The sequence below is a fragment of the Manis javanica genome, chromosome 6 (assembly GCF_040802235.1).
Source record: "Manis javanica isolate MJ-LG chromosome 6, MJ_LKY, whole genome shotgun sequence".
Lineage (NCBI taxonomy): Eukaryota > Metazoa > Chordata > Mammalia > Pholidota > Manidae > Manis > Manis javanica.
In genome coordinates this window covers 136,219,655-136,245,148 of record NC_133161.1, presented here as the reverse complement: position 1 = coordinate 136,245,148, position 25,494 = coordinate 136,219,655, and the positions used below count along the sequence as shown (strand labels likewise).

The window sequence follows — 25,494 nt, the reverse complement described above, 5'->3', positions numbered from 1 at the left end:
ATGAGTCAACAAATGTAACCAAAATGGCTCAATTGTTGTTGAGAAGTCAATGCTGAATTTAAAGTGGCTAAAGAATTGGTCTCTATGAACGTCTACATGGGACGACTACAGGTGATAATATTTCAAATAAATCAGGCATACATTAATTCAGTACAACCTGAAGTGGAATCTACTAAGATACATTATAACTGATTTTATTAAAAAATACATGTGGAGCAGAAAAGGACTTAGTGTTGGACATATTTTCAAGCTGTGTATTGAACACTATATGGCTTTCATAACTAGTTTTTGCTACAGATTTGATGCTATTTCTTAATGAACTTAACCTAAAACTACAAAGCAGGATAGCTTATATGAGAACTTACAATGCGATGATAACTGTTAGAATCACAAATAATCACAAGCTGCTATACATACTTCCAAACTATCAAATATTTAAAAAAAAAGGGAGATCTCCATTACTACACAAATTTGCATTGAATATATTTTTTGGCTCAAACTACAGTTCCAGAAGGGTTTTTCAGACCACAATACAAACACAAAATAAATTTCCATATTGCAAAATCCATTAAGCTGTGTAATTGAAAAGCTTTCACCTAACCCTCAATTGGAAGTCTGCAAAGGAATGTTATACTAAAAGGCAAATATCAAGAGAAGAATATAATAGAATTCTATAAATGCCTTGCAAGTGATGAATATGCCCAATTAAAATCATACGCTCATGAGTTGATGTATTTGGCAATACCAATCTGAGTATAACAGCATTTTCAAAAATGAAATATGTAAAATCTCATTACAAATCAGCAATGACAGATGAACATCTGCATTTAATTTTGATAAGAAACACTAACTTTTAACTATAATTAAGTAAAATGTTTTTCTCCACAAAGAGAAATTTCACTGTTCTTATTAACATGCCTGAGTCAAACATAATGTGGAAAACTATACCACACAGCATTTTTCCACATAACCCCAACAAAAACAGCTTTTCCACCATCTCAGTAAATGTAAACTACATTCTTCAGGTTGATCAAGCCAAAAGACTTAAAGTCATCCTTGACATCTCTTTATCTTACTCTCTGTATCCCATTCATCAGCAAAAATGGTTGGCTTTATAAAAAACTATATACAGAATCTAACCATTTTTCACCAAATCTATCATACTGATTCAAGCTACCATCACTATTCATTCACCTATTAGTTTCCTTATTTCCTATTTTGCCTACTTTAGCCAGAAACTTCCTTTAAAATATTAAGCCAGAACATATCACTTCTTGCCAAAAGTCCTCCAATAGCTTCCCATCTCACTCAGCATAAAAATCCAAAGTCCTTATAATGGACTGCAAGAAACTACATGATCTGCTCTCTATCTACCCAAACCACTCTCTGACATCTCCTTCTACTTTCCCCTGGTTTATTCAGTTTCAGCCACATGTCCTACTTGTGTTTCTTCCAGCTTGCTTTTTAATCCTATGCTACAGCCTTAACTTGTTTTTCCAATGCCGAAAATGATCTGTTCTCAGATAAACACACTACTCGCTCCCTCTAGCATCTGCTCAAACCTCACCTTCTCCCAGGGGTCATCTATGACCATCCAATATAACCAACAATTATCTCTTCATACCCTGTCTTACCACTCTGTAATTACACTATTCTGCATTAATTTTCCACAGTAGCATTCACCACCACTTGACATGTATTTAATTATTTGCTTCTCCTCCTAACCCATTAAAAAATGAGCTCCATGAAGGCAGGAAATTGGTGTGTTTTGTTCAGGGGTCAGCCCACAGAGTTTAAAACACTGCCTGAAATAAATTATTTTTTCCACCAATATTCCAGAATAAATTGACTACACAACAAAAAAATTTTTCTGTGAGTAATGATTGTTTGGTTCCTTTTCCTTATGTAAGTAAAATAAACATATATACATATACATAAAACTGATTTACCATTGCACTAAGTGTTTCTTCCCAATCAGGTCGCTCTCGAGGGTGAACATTTCTATGTAGTTCTGGAACAAAATCATCCTCTTCAGAATGTACTGAGGACTTCATCTTCCTAAAGATCAAAACATGAGAGACTGTGATAAGAATTCCCATTTCTATGAAAGTTTTTCAATGACCACAATTCAAAGAATGGAAAATTATGTCAGATTTGAAGTTTTAAGAGCTTTAGTGGCAAGTATTGATCCAACATTTCTACTCTGGTTTTGAGATCTTCTTTGGTAATCCAGGGAACACCTGGTTTTATTTCAGGAAATAAAAATAAGGTTTGTAACTAGTTAAACTTTATGGTCTGTGGCAATTATTACATAAGGGCTGGTTTTATCTGTTGAACACTAGACATTAGAAAAATTCCAGGATGAAATTAAAGACATGATACTTCTGGTTCAAATTTATGGAGCATGGTGTATTGAACTAGCACTGTAGAGAAGAACTACTATGAATGCTAGACAAAACATGTAAAACTGCTTGTTTGAGGCACAGGAAAGCAATCAACACAGGCAGGACTCTGGGGCTAAGTTTCTCAAGAGAAGGAAAGCCCATGAAGCAAATTCCACAGGTAATCATACTTTTTGTATAAGAAATTTCCCAAATTATGATGGGAAATAGAGTCCAGCCATACTATTATATTCTAACTGTGCTGAGAAGGTAGAGGTTGGAGATGGGGGCTGCAAAGCAGATGGAGCTTCAGGGTGAAAAATGACCCCTCAAAAGACCTGGCCCAAATATAGAAATTCCCCTCAAATTGTTAACTGATTCCTAAGCTTACAAGTATGTAGAACAAGATGCCAAGAGACCTATGAAAAACCAGTTGATGGGAGGAGAACGAAGATGGCAGCGTGAGTAGAGCAGCAGAAATCTCCTCCCAAAACCATATATTTTTACAAATACAACTATTCCTAAAAGAGAGACCAGAAGACACAGGACAACAGCCAGAGTACATACACACCTGCGAGAACCCAGTGCATCGTGAAGGGGGTAAAACAGAAGCCGCGGCCAGGTGGGACCTGAGCGCTCCTCACCCCAGGTCCCGGCGGGAGGAGAGGAATTGGAGCAGGGAGGGAGAGGGAACCCAGGACTGCTAAATACCCAGCCCTAGCCATCCGCACCAGAGCGCAGACACACTGCGTGCGTGGGGCGCTGGAAACTAAGGAAACAGGACAGTAAGACCTGTGAGTGGGTCCCTGCAGCCAGCGCCCCTGGGGCAAAGAAAAGTGAGTGTATTTTGAAAGTCTTAAAGGGACAGGGACCCCACGGCTGGACGGAAGCGTCCCGGGACACATAGCCCAGCAGCTGGGAATCCCAGGGAACTCTGGGCACCCTAACCCCCTGGGTGGCAGCGCAGCTTGGAGGCCCCTCCTGGAGATAAACGGCCTCCCGCCTGTTCCCCCTCCGACGTGGCTCCACCATATTGGAGAAGCAGCCTGAGGCTGGCCATGCCCACAGCAACCGCGGAGCTCCACTGCGGCCAGGCAAGAATTAGAAAGCCCATCTGCATGCAGCTGCCCAGCACAAGCCTCTAGGGATCACTGTTCTCCCACGAGAGGAAGGCCAAAAACCAGCAAGAAGGGACTTTCTCTTAGCCAACACACCGCCAGCTCCCCACAAATACCTCTATTGCCATGAAAAGGCAGAAGAATTTGATACAGATCAAGATCACAGAGGCAAACCCTGAGAAGGGGATAGACCTAACCAATCTCCCTGAAAAAGAATTAAAAATAAAGCTCATAACCATGCTGATGGAGCTGCAGAGAAATATGCAAGAACTAAGGGATGATGTCCGGAAGAAGATTACAGAAATGAAACAATCTCTGGAAGGATTTATAAGCAGAATGGATAAGATGCAAGAGGCCACTGATGGAATAGAAACCAGAGAACAGGAACACATAGAAGCTGATGCAGAGAGAGATAAAAGGATCTCTAGGAATGAAACAATATGAAGAGAACTGTGTGACCAATCCAAAGGAACAATATCCACATTATAGGGGTACCAGAAGAAGAGAGAGAAAAAGGGATAGAAAGTGTATTTGAAGAAATAATTGCTGAAAAATTCCCCAAACTGGGAGAGGAAATAATCAATCAGACCATGGAAGTGCACAGAACCCCCAACAGAAGGGACCCAAGGAGGAGAACACCAAGACACATAATAATTAAAATGACAAAGATCAAGGACAAGGACAGAGTTTTAAAGGCAGCTAGAGAGAGGAAAAAGGTCACCTACAAAGGAAAACCCATCAGGCTATCATCAGACTTCTCAACAGAAACATTACAGGCCAGAAGAGAATGGCATGATATATTTAATGCCATGAAACAGAAGGGCCTTGAACCAAGAATACTGTATCCAGCACAATTATCATTTAAATATGAAGGAGGGATTAAACAATTTCCAGACAAGCAAAAGTTGATGGAATTTGCCTCCCACAAACCACCTCTACAGGGTATTTTAAGAGACTGCTCTAGATGGGAGAACTCCTAAGACTAAATAGAAACCAGAGAAACTAAAATCACAGCAAAGAAAGCAAACCAACCAAATACTAACCAAAGGCAAAAAATAAAATCAACTACCCACAAAAGCAGTTAAAGGAAACACAAAAGAGCACAGAATAAAACAACCAACATATAAAGAACAGCGGAGGAGGAATAAGAAGGGAGAAAAATAAAGAATCACCAGACAGTGTTTAAAATAGCTCAATAAGTGAGTTAAGTTAGACAGTAAGATACTAAAGAAGATAACCTTGAACCTTTGGTAGCCATGAATCTAAAGCCTGCAATGGCAATAAGTACATATCTTTCAATAATCACCCTAAATGTAAATGGACTGAATGCACCAATCAAAAGACACAAAGTAATAGAATGGATAAAAAAGCAAGACCCATCCACATGCTGCTTACAAGAGACTCACCTCAAACCCAAAGACATACACAGACTAAAAGCCAAGGGATGGAAAAAGATATTTCATGCAAACAGGGAGAAAAACGCAGGTGTTGCAGTAGTATCAGACAAAATAGACCTCAAAACAAAGAAAGTAACAAAAGATAAAGAAGGACATTACATAATGAGAAAGGGCTCAGTCCAACAAGAGGATATAACCATTATAAATACATATGCACCCAACACAGGAGCACCAACGTATGTGAAACAAAAACTAACAGAACTAAAGGAGGAAAGAGAATGCAATGCATTCATTTTAGGAGACTTCAACATGCCACTCACTCCAAAGGATAGATCCACCGGACAGAAAATAAGTAAGGACACAGAGGCACTGAACAACATACTAGAACAGATGGACCTAATAGACATCTATACAACTCTACATCCAAAAGCCACTATTTACAATAGCCAAGAAATGGAAGCAACCTAAGTGTCCATCAGTAGATGAATGGATAAAGAAGATGTGGTACATATACACAATGGAATTCTATTCAGCCATAAGAAGAAAACATATCCTACTATTTGCAACAACATGGATGGAGCTAGAGGATATAAATAAGCCAGGCGGAGAAAGACAAACACCGAATGATTTCACTCATATGTGGAGTATAGGAACAAAGAAAGACTAAAGGAACAAAACAGCAGCAGAATCACAGAACCTAAGAATGGACTAACAGTTACCAAAGGGAAAGGGACTGGGGAGAATGGGAGGGAAGGGAGAGATAAGGGTGGGGAAAAAGAAAGGGGGTATTATGATTAGCATGTATAATGTGGGGGGGGCATGGGGAGGGCTGTGCAACACAGAGAAGACAAGTAGTGATTCTATAGCATCTTACTACGCTGATGGACAGTGACTGTAATGGGGTTTGTGGGGGGGACTTGGTGAAGGGGGGACCCTAGTAAACATAATGTTCTTTATGTAATTGTAGAATAATGACAACAAAATAAAATAAAAATAAATAAAAATAAAAAAACAACCAGTTGACGGACAACTAAGGAGCCAAGCAGATACTTCAGCAGACCATGCTGAGTAGAAGAGGAGGGCAAGCAAGCACTGACAAGGTGGAGGAGCACTGATTAAAAGGAAAAGAAACCGTGGGCTCTCAATCAAGACTCCAAAAAAGCCACACCTTGGGAGTGAAGACAAAAAAGCCACATCTTGGAAGTAAAGACAAAATAGCAATAGACAACCTCTACCAAAGCTTAAAACCAAGCCTTAATGAGGTAAGAACTGACAAAAGAAAAATTAACTCTCTTTAGAGGAAAGTAACATTTAGAGGCCCTATGCAAATTTTTCATCCATTGACAGGTATCCAATAAACATCACAAGGAATGCTAAAAAAAGTATTTGAAATTAAAAAGAAAACAGGAACAAATGAATAAAAATTGAGGAAAATAGTCAAAACATAGACTCACATTTGATTCAGATGTTAGAATTATCAGAAAAAGACTTTACCATGGCTATAATGGACTTCTGGCTCCTGCTTATGTTGTAGGAAGCTGTAAAAAGCATCATTCCCAGCCTAACAAGAAGAAAACACAGATAATTATGAAATCGAAACTTTTCTTGAATCCATCAGAAAACTGAGGTCTCAGGACAACTAACAAGCCTAAACTGTAAGAAAAGACAGAAATCTCCAAGACGAGCTTGATCACAAGCAATTACTTACCTACAGCAAAGCAGGGGAAGGAAAGATACACAAGTTGATTAAGAATCAAACTAAATTTTTATTAAGTTGCTAAAGAGATTTATGATTAATATGTTCAATAAAATGAAATAAAATTATATGGAAAGATGAAGAATTTCAAGACAAAACTGGAATCTATGAAAAACAACCAAGAGCTTGCTTGAAAATTAAAAAATACAGTATCTGAAACTTAAAACTCATTAGATGGGTTTAACAGAACAAAGGACATGGCTAAAGGGAGCATCAGTGAACTGGAAAATAGGTCAGAAGAAACCATCCAAATTGAAGCACACAGAGAAAAAAAGGATAGGAATATACAAAATGGCATAAAACATGAGACTTGGTAAAAAGGTCTCAAATATGTCTAAATTAGCAACTTAGAGATAAGAGAGATGATAAAAGAGAGAAAGGGATATAAGCAGTATTTGAAAAATAATGGCTAAAGTTTTCAAAACTGATGAAGGTCATCAAACAATGGATTCAAGAAGTCCCACAAATGTCAATCAGGATTAAAAAAAAAAACACCTAAGTATATTTTACTCCTCAAATTGCTAAAAAAAAAAAACTAACACTAAGAGAAACTCTTAAGGGCAGCCAAAAGAATTAAAAATGAGTTGACTTCACCTCATAACAACAATAACAACAAGGTGAGAGGACATTTCAATGGAATGAAAAAATAATGGAGTACATCTTCAGCATAATAAAAGGGAAAAATATTGCCAACCTAGAATAATCTACCTTATAAAATCATCCATTAAAAAAATCAGGTGAAATAAATTATTTCCAAACAAAAAGATGAAAGAATTTACCACCAGAAGACCTGCAATAAAAGAAACAGAATTCTTTCAACTAAAGGAACTGATTCCAGAAATTCATAAGTGCACAATAAAGGGTAAAATGTGGGAAAACATGAATAAATATTGATGTAAGAAAAACAATTTTCTATGAGGTTTATAATAGACATAAAAAAGCACAAAGGACAGGAGGGTTACATGCAGTCACACATTTACGAGTTCTCTATTGGTCAGGGGTGAAATAATTCCTATTTTAGAGAAGAATGCAGTAAGCCAAAGATATATGTTGAAATCTCTATGGCAACCACTAAAAAAATAAACAAACGTATAACTAAAAAGCCAGTAGAGGAGAAAATTTACAAAAATAAAACATCATTATTCCAAAAGAAAGCAGGAAAGGAAGAATGAAGGCACAAAAAATAAACAAGGAAAATTTAGAAATAAGTTATCAAGATGGTAAACTTTAATCCAGTAATATTATTGACCATTTTAAAAGTGACTGGACTAGTTAGCAAAGCATGTGGAGACACAGGAACGTCATACTTACTGGTGTAATACTAAAGCTTTCCCAAGGACAAGCAAGATCAACAACATTACGAACAAGACAAGAATTCTTTTCAACATTTTACCTGAGATCTTAGTTTTAAAAAGACCAAAATCTTCGCCAAGTTTGGTTTTGTTCTGTGACACTCATGGCCAGTAAGTCATTTCCCACTGGTAAAGGAAATGAGAGTTGGAAATCTTTTTTATGGTCTGACCACCTGGTGATATTTTGACAGACAGAAGTAAAAATCTATTGACTATCAGAGACAACAGAGAATTTGGTTTCCTGGTCAATTCATGTCTTTTTGTGAAAGAATATGTCTCAATTCCACTGCAGAGAAGAACAGCTCTTTGAGAAATATCTGAAGTGGTGAGTTTGGTGTTCTGTTTATTTTACCCATGACTAAAGCTGTAAAACTGAAGCTACAAGGTGTCTGTATGTCTATAATTGATTAAAGTCATTACCTGTCACATATGTATATATTTTTATAGCAACATATTTCCCGACCTTCAGAGAATATTAATAGATTAAGATTATGAAGCCCCTTACAATACAGGAGCTCTGTTCTCATTGGTTTATACAGACTATTAGTGCTTACATAAATCCAGTATTCCCAGAATTTTAAGAAAAATAAAGAAATCAAACTTCTAATACTAGTGGAGTCACCTATTTTGGAAGTAAAAACAGAAGAGATCTGCTGAAGCCAGTGGAATTGAGTTGTAGTCATTTCCAAATGAAAATGCCTGATATACTGTAATTCTTAATAAATACTAAAATCTTATCATGTGAAAACCACAAAGGTTTAAAAAGGTATAATGAAAAATCTCCCTCCCTTACCTGTCTCCAATATGCTCAATTCCTACCTATTAAATTTCATTCTTGTGTGAACCTCATTCGTCCAGACTTCTTTATGAATATATGTATATGTTAATATATATAAATTTCATCGATATTAAAGAGTTGATCCACGCAAAGTATAAAAGCAATGTGTAATATGTTATTTATTCTTTTTGTAAGACAATGCAAGTTTATTCTTCTATTACCATGCCACTTCTTATAAAAAGTATCGTGTTTATGTATTATTGTGTAGTCTTGTAATATTTCCTGGAGAACTTCCCATAGTATGCAGAGATTTTTCTTGCTGTTCTTACAAATGTATAATATTCCACTGTACAGATGTTCCATAATTCACTCAACCAGTCCCTTATTGATAGATTCTTGAAGTCCAATCTTCTGCTATTACAAACAATGCTACTATGAGTTTGCAAATATGTCATTTCTAATTATGTACAAATATATCCAAAAGACAAATTCTCAACTGTAAAAATTTCTTTTATAAATTAGCCCATTTTTTATTGGGTTTTGGTCTTTTTCTTATTTTCAGTTCTTAATATATCAAAGAGATTAGTTCTTCAAATATGAGTTCCAAGTACTTATCCCAGGTTGTCATTTGTCCTTGCTTATTTTGCTTTTTATGACACAGATGTTTTATATTTTATGTAGTTGCATTTCACAACCATTTTTTTATGAATTTTGCATTTTAAGTCATAGTTCAAAATGCCTTCCCTGATCCAAATTTTTTAAAATTTTCCTATGTATTGTTCTTAAGGTTTCATTTAATTCACTTACATCTTTGATCACTTGGAATTTATCCTTAGTATGAGGTAGCAGTTCAATTATCTTCATTTTCCACAGATATGTATCTAGTTTCCCCCAAAGTATTTATTCAATAGTACACAATATCTCCGTTGGCTTTCCAGAAGCCAACCTTACCATATCTAAATTTTCCTATTTATTTGGCTATATTTCTAGGCTTTCCTTTCTACCCCCTTAGCCTTCTATGCATGTAGCAGGACCATAAGGTTTTAATTATTGAGACTTTACAGTATAATATTGGTTGCAGTAGTCCTCTATCCACCACCCATACTTGTTCTTTCCCCAAAATGTTTCTTGGCTAGATTATTTAGCTAAGATAAATTTATTTCAAGATCAATGTATCTAGGTTTTTAAAAAGCATTCCTATTATCACATTAAATTTATAATAAACTGACATCTTTATGATGTTGAATATTCTCAGATATGAAGAAGGTGTGTCTTTTCATTAGTTCCAAACTTCTTTTATGTTCTTCAGTAATGTTTTATGTTTTCCTCATATAGGACTTAGAGCTCCCTATTAAGTCTATTTCTGGGCATTTTATCTTTTCTCTTGCTCTTAAAAGTGGCACCTTTTCTTCCATTGTATCTTCTAACTAGTTACTGTTTGATACACTGTTAGTAGCCCTGTTTTACAGACAGGATAATTGAAATGCATTAACACATCTCAATCACTCTGGATATGGTAGGGTATTTTCTCCTGGAAAACCCTACTTTCCAGCCTGAAGAAGAAACTGAAACAAGCCATTCACATCTCTGGAGACCCACTAAACTGGGTAACTGACTCCAAGATTCTGCATCACTGAATGGTCCCTTTAGAGTTTCCTCTCAAAAGCCATAAAAAAAACCACCAGTGGACTCTCAAATCATATGTTGAGAAACATCTCTCCTCCAAGTCTCTAAAAAGTCTCTGAAAGCTAAGTAAAAGGAAATAAATTCTTAACAGAATGGTATAGATGGAGTCAGCAGGCCAGAGATCTTAATAAACTTGAGGAAGACAAAAAAGCAAGTGGGATCACACTGACTGGTAAACCAAAAAATAAAAACAGAGGCTACATTCCCTCTTCCCTCCACAATGTAAGATATTTGTCCCCAAGGAATTAATAAAAACTGGAAAATTATTCTGTAAAGAAATTTAACAATCAATTAGAGGGACTGGGGTTTCTAAAGTGGGTGTTTGCCCCTATAGGAGCAGGGCAGAAGCTACATGCATCATGGTATTACTAAAGGAAATAGTGGAGAAGGAGGCAAAGAAGGGCAGACATTTGCCTTAACAATTAAAAGTATAAATTCTGTTCAGTCAGAACAGAACTTGTACATTGAATGAATAAAGCTGCAAAGCTAAAGAAGATAGATAATAATCTAAGTTTATAGATATATGTGCCAGTATATATATCTATATATGAATCAGAACCTTTACAAATTTTTTTTCTACTCAAGTTGAATTTAAAGAATATTTTAAGAAGATGATATTAGTGGCCCAAATAACAAGTACAAGAAATACCTCAAATAAAAAAATAAGAATGTAAAGAAAATATATCAAGGAAGACAAGTTAAATTAAGGAGACCTAATATGCAATAAATAGGTTATACAAGGAGAAAATTATTAGAGACAGAAGAGAGGTAATAAATAACAGACAACAGTAAGAAATTTTTCTTAACATAAGCATTTAAATCTGTACATTGAAAGTCACTGAGCTCAAAGCTGAATAACTGATGACAAAATACACATAAGAATAAAAAAAGAATATCTTTCTAATTATCTCTTAACCTTAATAAGCATTCAGACAAAAAGAACAAGTTACATACAAAGGAAAAGGAAAAAAATTGGCATTTGAGTATATGCAAAATATTATCACTCATGGAATTTAATCTAGACTCACAGAGTACATCACTCATGGAACTTAGCTGAACAAAATACTCAAAATATCAGCCAAATAACAAATGAACCAGTATGCACACATTAAGATGGGATATGATACAAGGCAGAGGAAACAGCATTAAGCACTGAGCAAGGATACATATAATTCTATCTAAATGGATGACAAAAAAATATTATACTATCTGAGCAAAAAAAATCACATTGGAGCAGGATAGGATGGTGATAAATAGAAGAGTACCACAAGTCACATCCACGGAGAAGGGCACTGAGAGAAACAGAAGGTAAAAGTATTCTAAAGACCTGATATTAAGGAAGGGAGGTTGAAAAGAAAAGAAAGAGCCATAGTAGGAAAAAACAGCACACCTAAGTTGAAGAAATTATGTGACTTTCAAATAATAATAGAGAAAAATACATAACTGAATATGAGAGCATGGAAAAGGAAACCAGTCATTAATGGAAAGTACAAGTAGAGCAAAACTTCTAAAATTAAATATCTAGAAAGGTTTTGCTTGTTCTGATTATAATTTCACTACTATAATATAATAGGCTACCCACTTGATACATTATTTTAAAAAGGGAATTGACTACATTTATAAATAGAGCTTTAAAAATTTCAGGGATTTTCATTTACTAAGTTTGAACATGCAGTTGACTGTTTAAGAGAGTTTAATATTTAAATTGAATGCAAAGGTTAAGGAAAAACAAGTTTTGAAATTTTTAACTTTAAATATACAAATTAATAACCAGGAACTTTTATATAGTTTCATATAGTTTTTGTGCTCTAAGGCTTTTTTGAGCATCAAAAAACTTACAGCCAAATACAAGAAAGTCTCATCTTGGATTCCATCCCAAATAATTTAATTACTGAAATACCAAGAAAGTCTTGTACTAGCATGCCTCATGGTTAAGACAGAATCATTTCACAGATACTAAGACAGCCTAAAGGCTAAACTCCATTACTATATAAAGTTTTCTGAGACCAAGAGATGTTCACATCAGACTCTGCTGATTGCAACTAAATTTATTATTTTTGTGACACTGATAAGAGTATGTTGAATAAAAGTTTTATGTAATGTTGGGAGAATATTTTAGGGGCTAAACTATACTCAAGATAATACATCCAAGTTTAGAGAATAATATAAATATTGTCTTTTTTTTTACAAAATACACATCTTTTTTGGTATCATACATATTAGACAAGATGTCGATGAAGAGTTACAGAGTATAAAATAGGCTGAGCATGAAGCTGGTAAACTGCCAATGCTTAATTTTAATGCTACCTTTCTATCCTTCCAGGATTATAAAAACTGATTGAGAATCCCCAAAATCAAGAATTTCTACATAAGACAAAAGGACAGTCATGGTATTAAAAGCAGGGAATCATGAAATAGCTTTATGAGCTTTAATTTAGCCATTAAAATAAGTCATCCTAAAAACCCTAAAGAATCCACCCCAAACCTACTAGAACTAATATCTGAATTCAGCAAAGTTGCAGGATATAAAATTAATACACAGAAGTCTCTGCATTCCTCTACACTAACGATGAACTAGCAGAAAGAGAAATCAGGAAAACAATTCCATTTACAATTGCATCCAAAAGAATAAAATACCTAGGAATAAACCTAACCAAGGAGAAGAAATACCTATACCCTGAAAACTATAAGACATTCATAAGAGAAATTAAAGAATACACCAATAAATGGAAATACATCCCGTGCTCATGGATAGGAAGAATTAATATTGTCAAAATGGCCATCCTGCCTAAGCAATCTACAGATTCAATGCAATCTCTATCAAAATACCAACAGCATTCTTCAACAAACTAGAACAAATAGTTCTAAAATTCATATGAACCAAAGAAGACACCAAATAGCCAAAGCAATCCTGAGAAGGAAGAATAAAGCTGGGGGAATTACACTCCCCAACTTCAATATCTACTACAAAGCCACAGTAATCAAGACAATTTGTTACTGGCACAACAATAGACCCATAGATCAATGGAACAGAATAGAGAGTCCAAATACAAACCCAAGCATATAGAGCCAATTAATATACAATAAAGGAGCCATGGCTATACAATGGAGAAATGACAGCCTCTTCAACAACTGGTGTTGGCAAAACTGGACAGCTACATGCAAGAGAATGAAACTGGATTACTGTCTAATTCCATACACAAAAGCAAACTCGAAATGGATAAAAGATCTTAAGGTAAGTCATGAAACCATAAAAGTCTTAGAGGAAAACATAGGCAAAAATCTCTTGAATATAAACATGAGCACGTTTTTCCTGAACACATCTCCTCAGACAAGGGAAACAAAAGCAAAAATGAACAAGTGGGACTACATCAAACTAAAAAGCTTTGTACAGCAAAGGACACCATTAGTAGAACAAAAAGGCATCCTACAGTATGGGAGAATATATTCGTAAATGACATTTCTGACAAGGGGTTAACATCCAAAATACATAAAGAACTCACATGCCTCAACACCCAAAAAGCAAATAAGCCGATTAAGATATGGGTGGAGGATCACTGCTCCAAAGAACAGACCCTTCTCCAAAGAAGAAATTCAGACGGCCAACAGGCACATGAAAAGATGCTCTACATTGCTAAGTATTAGGGAAATGCAAATTAAAACTACAATGAGATATCTCCTCACACCAGTTAGGATGGCCACAATCCAAAAGACAAGAAACAACAAATGCTGGCTAGGATGCGGAGAAAGGGGAACTCTCCTACACTGTTGGTGGGAATGTAAATTAGTTCAACCACTGTGGGGAGCAATATGGAGGTCCCTCAAAAACTAAAAATAGAAATACCATTTGACCCAGGAATTCCACTCCTAGAAATTTACCCAAAGAAAACAAGATCCCATATTCAATGAGATGTGCACCCTTATCTTTATCCCAGCACTATTTACAATAGCCAAGATATGGAAGCAACATAAGTGTCCATCAATAGATGAATGGATAAAGAAAATGTGGTACATATACACAATGCAATATTATTCAGCCATAACAAGAAAAGAAATCTTACCATTTGCAACAACATGGATGGAGCTAGAGGGTATTATGCTCAGTGAAATAAGCCATAGAGATAGACATGTACCAAATGATTTCACCCATTTATGGAGTAGAACAATAAATCAAAACTGAAGGAACAAATAGCAGCAGACTCACAGACTCCAAGAAGGGACTAGTGGTCACCAAAGAAAAGGCATTGGGGAGACTGGGTGGGGAAGGAGGGAGAACGGGATTAAAGGGCTTTATGATTAACACACATAATGTATGGGGGTCACGGGCAAGGCAGTATAGCAGAGAAGAGAAGTGGTGACTCTACAGCACCTTATTATGCTGATGGACAGTGACTACAATGGGATGGGGGTGGACTTGATAATATGCGTGAATGTAGTAACTACAATTGCTCATGTGAAACCGTCATAAGTTTATGCATCAGTGATACATTAATAAAAAAATGTACTGTGAAGTTAGTGCTGCCTTAGCTAACAGTGCCTAGCTTCTACTTCCACCATGCCAAAAAAATAAATAAATAATAAGTCATCCTAGATCTGTAAGAAAAACAAGAACATAAGAGAAATATAATACCATATTCCAAGTTACCTTGTTACCTATTTGGATTGCTGTGATATCTTTGAATTCATGGCATCACTGCAAGGCAGAGAATAAATAAAACAACCAACCAACCAACCAATGAAATGCATGAACTTTTATTAGTCCTATGATGCCATCACTAATAAAGACATTTCCAAAAAACTAAAAGATGATCACCAAATCATAATTAGTTTCACTGAAGTCAGAAGTTTCTCTTCCCACTCAAAATCAATTGTCATACTGGAGATACAAGCAAAGACTGATTGACAGACTAGGCATCCAGATACTGATTTTAAAGGCACATTTTCTAAAAATGTGGTTCAGTTACACACTGTATCATCTCTGTAACTGTTTCAAACTATGTGCCATACTTGCCAAGCTATGCATTTGCCAATAATGAGATATCAGAGAAGACTAAACAAGATTATATGATAAACATTTGTACCCTCAAATGCCCAACAACTAGGAACTTTCAGGATTGTGCGTTAGTAATAATTCCTAGGTGTCCTAGGGATCATATCCTTAGAAGATCATATTATGGTATGCATTACTTCATTTTTATGCTGGTTGTATAATCTATACAGAACTGGTGTGCAAAAACTCCTCAAAGAAGGAATTTCAGAAATGAGTTACCAGCTGCAGCCTCTTAAAAGTTATGACTTACCAGAAAATAACATCTGGCAGCAGATATATCAAAAGTCTTTCATAAAACTAAGGTCTCCTTTATAAAACTAAAGGTGTGATATCAGACAGATATACCTGGGTTCAATGCTACCATATACTGATAATGTGATCTATGTATCTTTCTGAGCCTTAAATTCCTCATCTGGAAAATGGGAAAAAATAATAAAAATAAAACCTACTTTATAGGAATATATGAAGATAGCTGATATATCATATAACATATTTGGCTCAATACACTGCATATAACACCTCAAATAATTTTTTTCTTTCTTAAAACATTTGTTTTTCCTTTTCTACCTCATATACCCTTTTTATTTAAAAAAGGTACTTCTAATGATCCCTAAGGATATTATACTCTAAGGATTTGGATTCTGAGGATCTCTAAATATTCTAGTCCATGAACTATTTTACCACAGTGATATGGGACACATGAACTTTACTCCACAAATTAGAAATGAGAAATATGAGAGATTTGTGAGTCATTAGTTGAGACAATTTTCAACTACTACCACTTCCTACAAGGCTAAAATATTAAGAAAAAGCACTCTTTCCTCCAAGTCCCAAAATAAACGCTATTCCAAAAGCTATTGGACTGATGCCTCTCTGTGAATACTTCCTCCTAAAGCAGATGATAGCTGGAAGCACCAGAATCCTACACTCTAGGTATAGTATGACTTTACTTTATTAGGCATGGTGTCTCAGATGACACATGCTATTCTTCATTTAAGAATGAATTCAAAACCTAGATTCAAAGCTATTCACAGAAAAAGAAGCATACAATCTTTTCCCTTCATTGTGTATATATGTGCATGTGTGTGTTTGTATATATGGGAATTAATTAGAATGTAACCAATAATGACAGTTTGGTTTAATGTGTATTAGTATAGATTTTACAGAAACACATGAAGACTTTTTGTATTTTTTTAAATTATTAAACTGTTTTACAAAAACAACTCTCATATACAACACTACATACTATTTGGTTTTCCCAATGTTACAGCTGTGACTCCTACTGTCCAACCCTTCACCTTCGACACCCACACAATTTCTCCTCCTAAGCATTCAGCTGGAACACCGCCGTAAATGTTGTGAAGGCACTCTGCTGCCACATTTCCTCATGTCTTAATGATGAATAGGTGAGAACCACTACAGGAAATGTGGCCTTACCCTGAGCTCTGTATTGCACTTAAAATAACATCAAACCTCTATGACATACTTGGTTTGGGTGAGCTATGATCATATTCAGATATGAAATATCATTATAAAAATGACAAATGCCCTCTTACTATGCTGATGGACAGTGACTGTAATGGGGTATATTGTGGGGACTTGAAAATAGGGGGGGGAATGTAATAACCACAATGTTGCTCATGTGAAACCTTCACAAGATTATATATCAATGATACGTTAATAAAAAAAAATGTGGTACATACAAAAAAAAATGACAAATGCCCTATGGTATCATGGTTTCCTAAAACAATGCATATACTAATTCGTTTCTCTATATGAAAATGTTTTCACATAGTCATGAGGTAAAGAAAAGCTCAACATTTACAACATTAACCCAAATCTGCTTTTAAATTTAACTGTCAAAAGAAAATCCCAGACAGCCTTCTGTTGCCTAATAAGTATATCAAAGATGACAGTACCAAATCTATTATAACAACAACGTCCGAGGTTTTTTTCTTCCTTTGACAGACACCGAGAATTTAATACAAACCCCAATTTTAACACACATACTTTATTCCTACTAATTCTTCATGAGAATCTGGCCATATCATAGCAAATTTGTTAACATTAGCACACTTTGGGAAAGAAGTGGCCTATTACTCAAATAAGAAAAGCAAAACAAAGTTATGGGAGAAAGGAGAAAGTTGACACAAAGAAAGAACTTCATACACTAATAAAATAGTTCATTTTCATATTCTGAACATTATTCTTTAAAATTTAAAACATACTTGTTATTCATTTTAACCAATGATTATCAGCAAGTTTGGTGATTATTAGCAAATTTAGTGTGGGTTATCAAGAGTTCCTGACATTCAAACCCTTCTGTCATTTTACCAAGACTTTAAAAAAAAATCTGTAGTTAAAGAAATCCTTGCACATGAGAAAGAGAGAGACACCTCTTTAACATTAAACATAGAGACAAGATCTGATGCAAAGAGTATGTTCACCTACCCAAGGACTCATAGGTAAAATTATAAAAGATGTTTAACTGCCCATGTGGCAATGATACTATGTAGATAAAAGTGACAAAAATGTAGAGAAAACTTCCTCAAAAAAATGTTAATACCTCCACAAGAATTAAATTGTTAAACCTGTTTGAAAAAGAAAATCCAGAATAAAGCCTACTAAAATTTGTAACAGTACAAAAGAATTAATAAACAAATGGTCCTATTTCCATAAGCTGGGTGGGACCTTTCCTCACCGAGGCCACTGAACTTTGAAAGCTGCTTATGCAGAGGCATTCTCTAAATACATCAATATGAAGTTCTAGAGATTGAAAACCGATAAACATCAGCTAGGAGAAAAAGGAGTGAGATGAAAGGTCAGAGACAAGAACACAATTCAAAGCTATTAAATAATTAATTTGTACTTAATCAAAAAATGTAATGCATATGAATAAGGCAACAAAAGCACACTCACACACACACACAAAAAAAAAAAACATATTCCAAAAGATAGGAAGAAAAATCTACAAGATTCAAATTCTGATCAAATATATTCAGTAAAAAACAGATATAGGAAGGGGTATAGTAGTTCATTATGAGTCTCTACTTGAAATTCCTGAAATGCTACTTCAGTACAAAACCTGTCTAACACCTTCTCTTCCTGGTGTTCTAACAAGTCATTTTAAATGCATTTTACAAGCTCAGGGCAAGCTGTGGAATGAGGAGTACTATATACAACTGGAAACCTGTCCTCTTTAGCTCCAAACCTTCCCCTGAGAAAACAAAAGTCTTAGCAGAAAAGGGATTAAAACTCACAGTGGGCAGAGGAAGTGGTGGACAGAGGAACAAAGGTGAGAGAGAGAACTGAGAATTCCACAATTACCTGAAATTTTCTCCCCGTTCTCCCTCTTCACTGTCAGTCATCTGTGTTACAACTTCAGAATCCAACCAAAAGACACTGTCATCTCCTGAAGTGCTACTCTCACTTTCAGTCTCCATCCTGTATTCAAAAAATTGAAACCTCAAGGCATAGAATAAAGAACACCAGTGCTCAGGTTGTTCGGCTCCATTTATGTATACTCAAGTGTGTGGCTGATACACACAGTCTATTATGCGCTAGTTTAATTACAGTTGGGGTAAAGACAGGAAATCACATACAGCACACTCACTGCATCAGACTACTACACCTGTGACACCAGGACCCCTCCCACTGCCTTAGGCTCTATGACCTACATAACCAAGCCCAGAACCCAAATGAAGGTGACTTTTCACTAAGTATTTACTGAATAACTATTTTCTCTTCCCAAAGTTTCCAGTTAATAAGTTGAAAGTAGACATTTTCAAAATGCAGACCTTTCTCATTTACATCCTTTTGCTATCTCAGACTTAAGGAAGGCAAAGAGAAAACTAGAAAGGACAACACTTCAAAGGTATCCTGGGCCAAGCACAATGAGAGGCAGTTAAAGGTCTCACAGTTAAGGAGGACCACAGTTTACAGAGCAGATAAGCATGGTCTAGGGACCTGCCCAACTTCATGCCTTCTAATATGTGCCATCTTTCCTTCCCCTCCATAGTAACTGCCAAGTACACCTTTGCTCAACTATCCAAAGTGGGACATAACAGCCAGGCATGGCTATGGCCTTTTAAAGAAAAAAAATGAGTACTATTCAAGTTAAAAGACACTGACAATTACATCAAATAAAAACATGCAACATTTTTACAGATAATTTAAACTGCAGGTGCCCATAGCAGCGATAAAATGATTTGCTGGGAAACAGGTGCTACATCTGTAACACTGGTAACAACACAACTGTTACTCAGAAAACAGTAGTCATTCTGGTCCCAACACAGGCATGTCAGATATTTGTGGCTGTCTGTCTTTTACTGAGCAGCCACAAATGGCTAAAAGCCCTGATTTTCTATTAAATCTGACCAGCAAAAAAATTTTTAAAGGTATCTACTGTAAGACTCTTGAATTTTCAAATTTTCAAATAAAGAAAATAAACCCTCTGGCTGACTTTGTTTATACAATAACTTTTTCCTTTCTATTAACCTTACTGCTTCAAAAATTTATATGCTTTCACCTACTGACTGTGGTTATTAAATGCATTCCTGCCTCAACCCAAAATATGATGTGGAATGGATTCAGAAAAACTGAACAATTTACAGAGATATCTTGCAAACTAGCCTAATAATTTCCTCTCAAAACAAATCCATACATATTTAACTTAGGCTAAGCTTTCATAGGAACACTAACTGCCATCAATTGCTACACCTTCTATCTAGAATCATCATCTCATAGTTAAAGAAAAACACTATGGCAGTTTAGCTAATCGGACTCCCTCAACACAAATTTTAATTACTGTGCTACAGTATGCTTGGTACCAGTAAATGCAAAATAAATTTTTTAACACTATATAGAGTGATCCCACTATTTTAAAAAATAGTATTTTTCAATATATACATATCTAGAAAAAAGCCTGAGAAACTATACAGCAAAAGCACTGATAAATTTTTCCTTTTTTTAAATGATAATACGTTGTTTTTAACATAGAAAAGTATTAGCTATTTAATTTTCTAGTTTTAAAGAAGTTAACTACAAGAATTAAGATTCACTCCACAGTTTCTTCCTTGAATAGCTGCTGGATGCTGCATTTTACTATCTCAGTCTTCCAAATAAAATTAAAGTAGTCAAAGGCTCCATAGAACAACTCATACATCTAATCAGCCATGGGCACAAAGAACAAGCAAGTCATATTAATTTCATCATTCCAATGGCACACTCAGTAAATAAAAAAATACTTGCTTTATCAGACACATTAGAATCTAGAGATCTAGGAAATCCTCACTGGCTAAGCAACCATGTCAATGGTCTGAGAGACTACTCATTTTTGCTTTCAATCTACAAATAAAATAAATCAAAACTATATACTGTTAAAACTCTGAAACAAGTTATAATTCTTCTGTAAATCTACATGTAGAGGTTAAATGAAAATACTGGTAAGAGGTAATGAGTAAAAGCACAATATTGAACATTAATTAAGCCACAACTGATTTGGTAAAAGGTTTTGTAAAGGTAATGAAGGCTGAGTGTTCTTTAAATAATACTGAATTAAAGGAAATATTTCTAAGCTAGAATTTAGATTGAATATGTCACAGTCAGTGAGATACAGAGCAAGAAAACCACATTACTTCAAATTTAGGGCCCTGAAAATTGTGGTCTTGGGAAAAACTGAACTATATGTACAGTACTTCTGGTAACTGCTGTAACTGGACCTCTTCCTAATGCTAATGATACTGCAAAGAAATACGTTAACTTTGAACTTAATGAATAATAACCAAGGGAGAAAAAAAATGATCCAACTAGACTTCATCTCAGCAGAAGGTCTGGGAGAAGTATGGGAGGGACTAGGAGGAAATCACTAGGGAGAAAAATTGAGGCTAAGCAAAACAAAGGGGGGAACAGGTTGTAAACTCCGCATACTTGAAAAGCTCAGGGTATTGTGTAAACTTAATAATACTCATCCCACTGAACTACCTGAAAAAAGGGCAGTAAATTGAATGTTTTCAATCTACTGTTTTACCTACTGGTGTCCTTCCCTAGATAGCTCACTCTACTATAGAATGATTAGAGACTGAAGTAATTTTAGCAGCTTGCTATTTATCTTATTCTGCCTGCTCCCTTGCTATCACCCAGAGAAGATGACAGGAGTAAAACTGGGAGTCAACAATAACTAGACTTAAAGTATTAGACAACATTCAGCGACTTATAAAATTACAAGTATTTTTCTCAAATCACAATCATCCTCTCCTGAAATAATGGAAGCTAAACCCATACTTCTAGACATTAATCTGAGATAAGTTTTTTCTGATATATCTTAAAACAAGTATACTTCTATTCCTGGTATCAGTAACTCTTCAGTTCCTTTTTCCTAGAAAGAAGAATTAAATTCACAGCTGTTCACTTAAATTTATTTCACGAAACAGGCTTTTTTTCCATGACCTTTTTTTATGGAAATTTGTTCTGCTAAATTTTGTCAATTGCAAAAATAATAATAAAGTGAATCTTTTGAAGAATAAACTATAATAAAGTAATTAATATATGTAACTCTTTAAAAGATACAGACATATTTAAATTTCAATGATACATTAATTAGAAATTGAGTATCTGTCTATTTCTTCTGGTTTTACTAGAGCCAGACATTTAACATTATATCCTGTGGTGCTTTTCATCTTATGTTTTCAAAAGTATAATGAAAGCAAAATATATTTTTTGATGTCTCAAACAGTACTTGCAAAATAATAAAGCTGTTTTTTTGAGTGTCAATTCAGAATCTTCATATTTTATCACTATTCCCTTGTGGTAAGAAAAGTATGTTAGATACTGAACTAAACTGGTGCTTACTGATAATGGCAATCCATTAAGCTACTGTTTCACTGTTATAAGCAGCATTCAACATATATATACAAAGCAAATGAAAACAACAGTACTACTTTTGAGTATCCATAGTCTCCATTTTAGAAATAACGCTGTTTTTTTCTTATTTAGTGAAGTTCAGATGATTCAAATTCCTTCTGTATCACTTATTACCTGTGTGAATCAGGCAATTTACGTAAGATCTCTAAATTCAGTCTCCTCATCTCAACAGAGTAACCATGCCCAATCATAACTGCAATTGAAGTCAGTATATATAAAGTAAGAACACAACACAGCATTGTAAATGGTAAGTGCTAAAAAAAAAAGGTATAATAAAAAATGTTTCATGAATCTATTTTTTGGAACTACTAAAAAATGTTAATCTCCTTTAGAAAGGAATCAAAATTCCAGTTAGGACAGGAACTCTTCTAAATTACTAAGCTATCATTATCTCACCTAAAGAAATCAGTCAATAATCCCTTAATATCACAAATATCCAGTCAGTGTACAAAGTTTTCCAATGGTCACAAGTTTTTTTTTTAATAGTTGGTTTGTTTGAATCAGAAAGTCAAATTGCTATGTTGCATACCTGAAACCAATATAATATTGTATATCAACTATGTTTCAATTAAAAAAAACCCAGGAAAGCAGAATTATCAAATATATAAATAGAGTCAAAATTCAACAAAAAACATGTACACACGGTATTTTAGTTAATAAGTCTCTTAAGTCCCTTCTGGTTTAAAGGTTCCCTTTTTTTTTTTTATCATATATTTGTTGAAGAAACCAGGTCCTATAGCATCTCTGGCATTCAGGAACATGCTGATTACATCCCAAAAGTGATGTTCTACAGGCTCTTCTTACTCTCATATTTTCTTCATGGGAATTAATTCTTAAAAGCTATACTGAATGCTTTAGTTTGATGTTTTCTGCCTTATCTGCCAGCCTTCTAAAATAAATGTTAATCAAATGAACAGCAAAATAGTAAAATGATAGATAATACAAAGACAAAAGTAACTAAAATGCCACAGATAATATATTCTTGCAATGACTTAACCAGGTACTTGGGGGCGGGGGTGGGTGGGGGGTGGGCAGCTATCCAAGCCACAGCACACGGAGAGGTCAAGTGTCATTTGGTTTCTACTCTAGATGGGCTCTGCATCCTCCACAACACTGTATGGCATGTCTATGTCCTCCCATGCGATTTATAAAAGGACAATGGCAAGTATCTGCACACATCTGAACAATCTGTGACTAATACTAAAACTCAATCCCTTATGTTTGTTACTAATCAGTTCCTACAATTTTAGAAGACTACGTAAGAGCTGTGTGAGCTATGTAAAATCCTTAATGTAGAAAGCAGAAACGTTAAAATCACTCTGATTTGGACAGGAAGAAGAAACAACTGATATCATGGAAGAAATTATCAATCACGTGAAAAAAACTGAAATTCAAGACTATCCCATTCTAGACTATCCCATTCTAGTCCACTAAACTTAGCTTATCAACTCTTAAATGTTTGAGATTAAATTAGCAGGAATCAAGTGGTCAAAGATTTATCTGTAACAGGCTGCATACCAGAAAAGATATGAATTCATGATATAAAATAACACAGAAGACTAAATATAAATAAAGTTTCATGAGCTTGGAAAGCAGACAGGTTCATACCAAGCTTCACCAAGGAGAACTAGAGGATCTCCCCCCAGCACACACACTTAACACTGTTACTACTTGGCCAGTGGTATCAGAATCTCCAAGTCAAAGAAGTTAAAAGGGTAAAAGATACTACAAATATTAACTACATCCACAAACTAACAAGGAGGTCTTAAGTGAACAAATGGAAAATACAACTCATCATGCACTGGTTTATCCGTGATCATCAACCAACCAGCCAGTGATAAACATCCATTCTGTCATTTTCAAATACAAAGTACAAAATACATAAAATAGACACCAGCACAATAAAAAGATCACCTTAGATTAGTACAGCAGTTTACTATTTTCAAAGGACTCTGATGTATTTCAAAGCCAATGACAAGTAACAAAGAGAAATTAAGCCAAAGGGAGGATGGGAATTTACGTCTAAAACACAGGCTTTAGGGAACTTTTAAGAGAAGAAAAGGCATTGAGAGTTGAATTCATTATAATCTTTCAGTAACTACATAGTCTAATATTAAGGAGCTTAATAATAAAAACAGTTACAATACATTACAAGAACTAAGTATTCAACAAGAAAGGATGGTCATTCACAGCATTTCCAAAGAAAAAACTAAGGCTGATCAAGTGAGGCTTTAAAACAGAGATTTTTCAATCCTTTTTTCTGCCCCCAAAACAGTTTTCTGCCCTGTGATGATATGCACACACTCATTAGTAACAGTGACTCATAACCTATTTAGAGAATTATGTTAACAATATAAAAAGCAAATTATCTTTGAGAGTGTCAAGCTTGTTGAGCATTCAAACCTAAAGTGAAAATTATTTTAATTAGAACTTAATTTTGTTGAAATTGGTAGAACAAAAGAAATTAGTTTTAAAGAGGGAAGCAGAGAAAAAGGTAGATGAAATGGGGTCTCTTTAGTCAGCTAAGGGTAGTGTGAGGGAAAAAGGAGGAAGACAAGATGCAGACTTTGTATACAACTCCTTAAAAACTCATGGAGGACACAGACCTAATCATTAACCAGAATGTCTGGGGATTTCAGCAAGGATACCAATACCCTTCCTCATGAAGATAACAGAATGCTCAACTGCAGGCTGGTTGTGAATCAATATGAGGGGTAATTCTTCCAATGCTGTTATTCAGATTTTTGTTAGGCTGTCATCTCTGAAATTAGGAACATTTGCTCAACTCAGTATTTGGGGCAGACATGTATAATAGTCAGAAGAAATCTGGTCAGTGGATATCTACCGCTGAAAAGAATAAAGGGCCAGAGAAATATTTGAGTCAGAGAACACAAAGAACTTGAAACAACTCAGCACTTAGAGAAATTTTATAAATTTGAATACTTCCAAAATTATTAGAAATTCTAAGGACATCTCTTCTGAAGTCCACCTCACATCGTATGGTAAATTTCCACATAGTATCTTATTTTAATTCTGATATCCACAAAAACCTCGG

At 35.0% G+C, this 25,494-nt stretch overlaps 1 protein-coding gene across 5 annotated transcripts in view; it reads right to left on the bottom strand.

Moving 5' to 3' along the window:
- Positions 1–25,494, bottom strand: part of ARHGAP32 (Rho GTPase activating protein 32) — a 279,471-nt gene that overhangs the window by 172,125 nt on the left and 81,852 nt on the right. For 2 of the 5 annotated variants that reach the window (XM_073239491.1, XM_073239489.1), the window contains exon 2: positions 1,950–2,058. In XM_073239491.1, the coding sequence (XP_073095592.1) occupies positions 1,950–2,054 (105 nt within the window). In that variant the 5' untranslated portion in view covers positions 2,055–2,058. Of the gene's footprint in view, positions 1–1,949; positions 2,059–6,390; positions 6,458–18,845; positions 23,827–25,494 lie in introns of those variants that run through there. The other 3 variants (XM_073239490.1, XM_037000879.2, XM_037000880.2) reach the window with 3 other exon arrangements.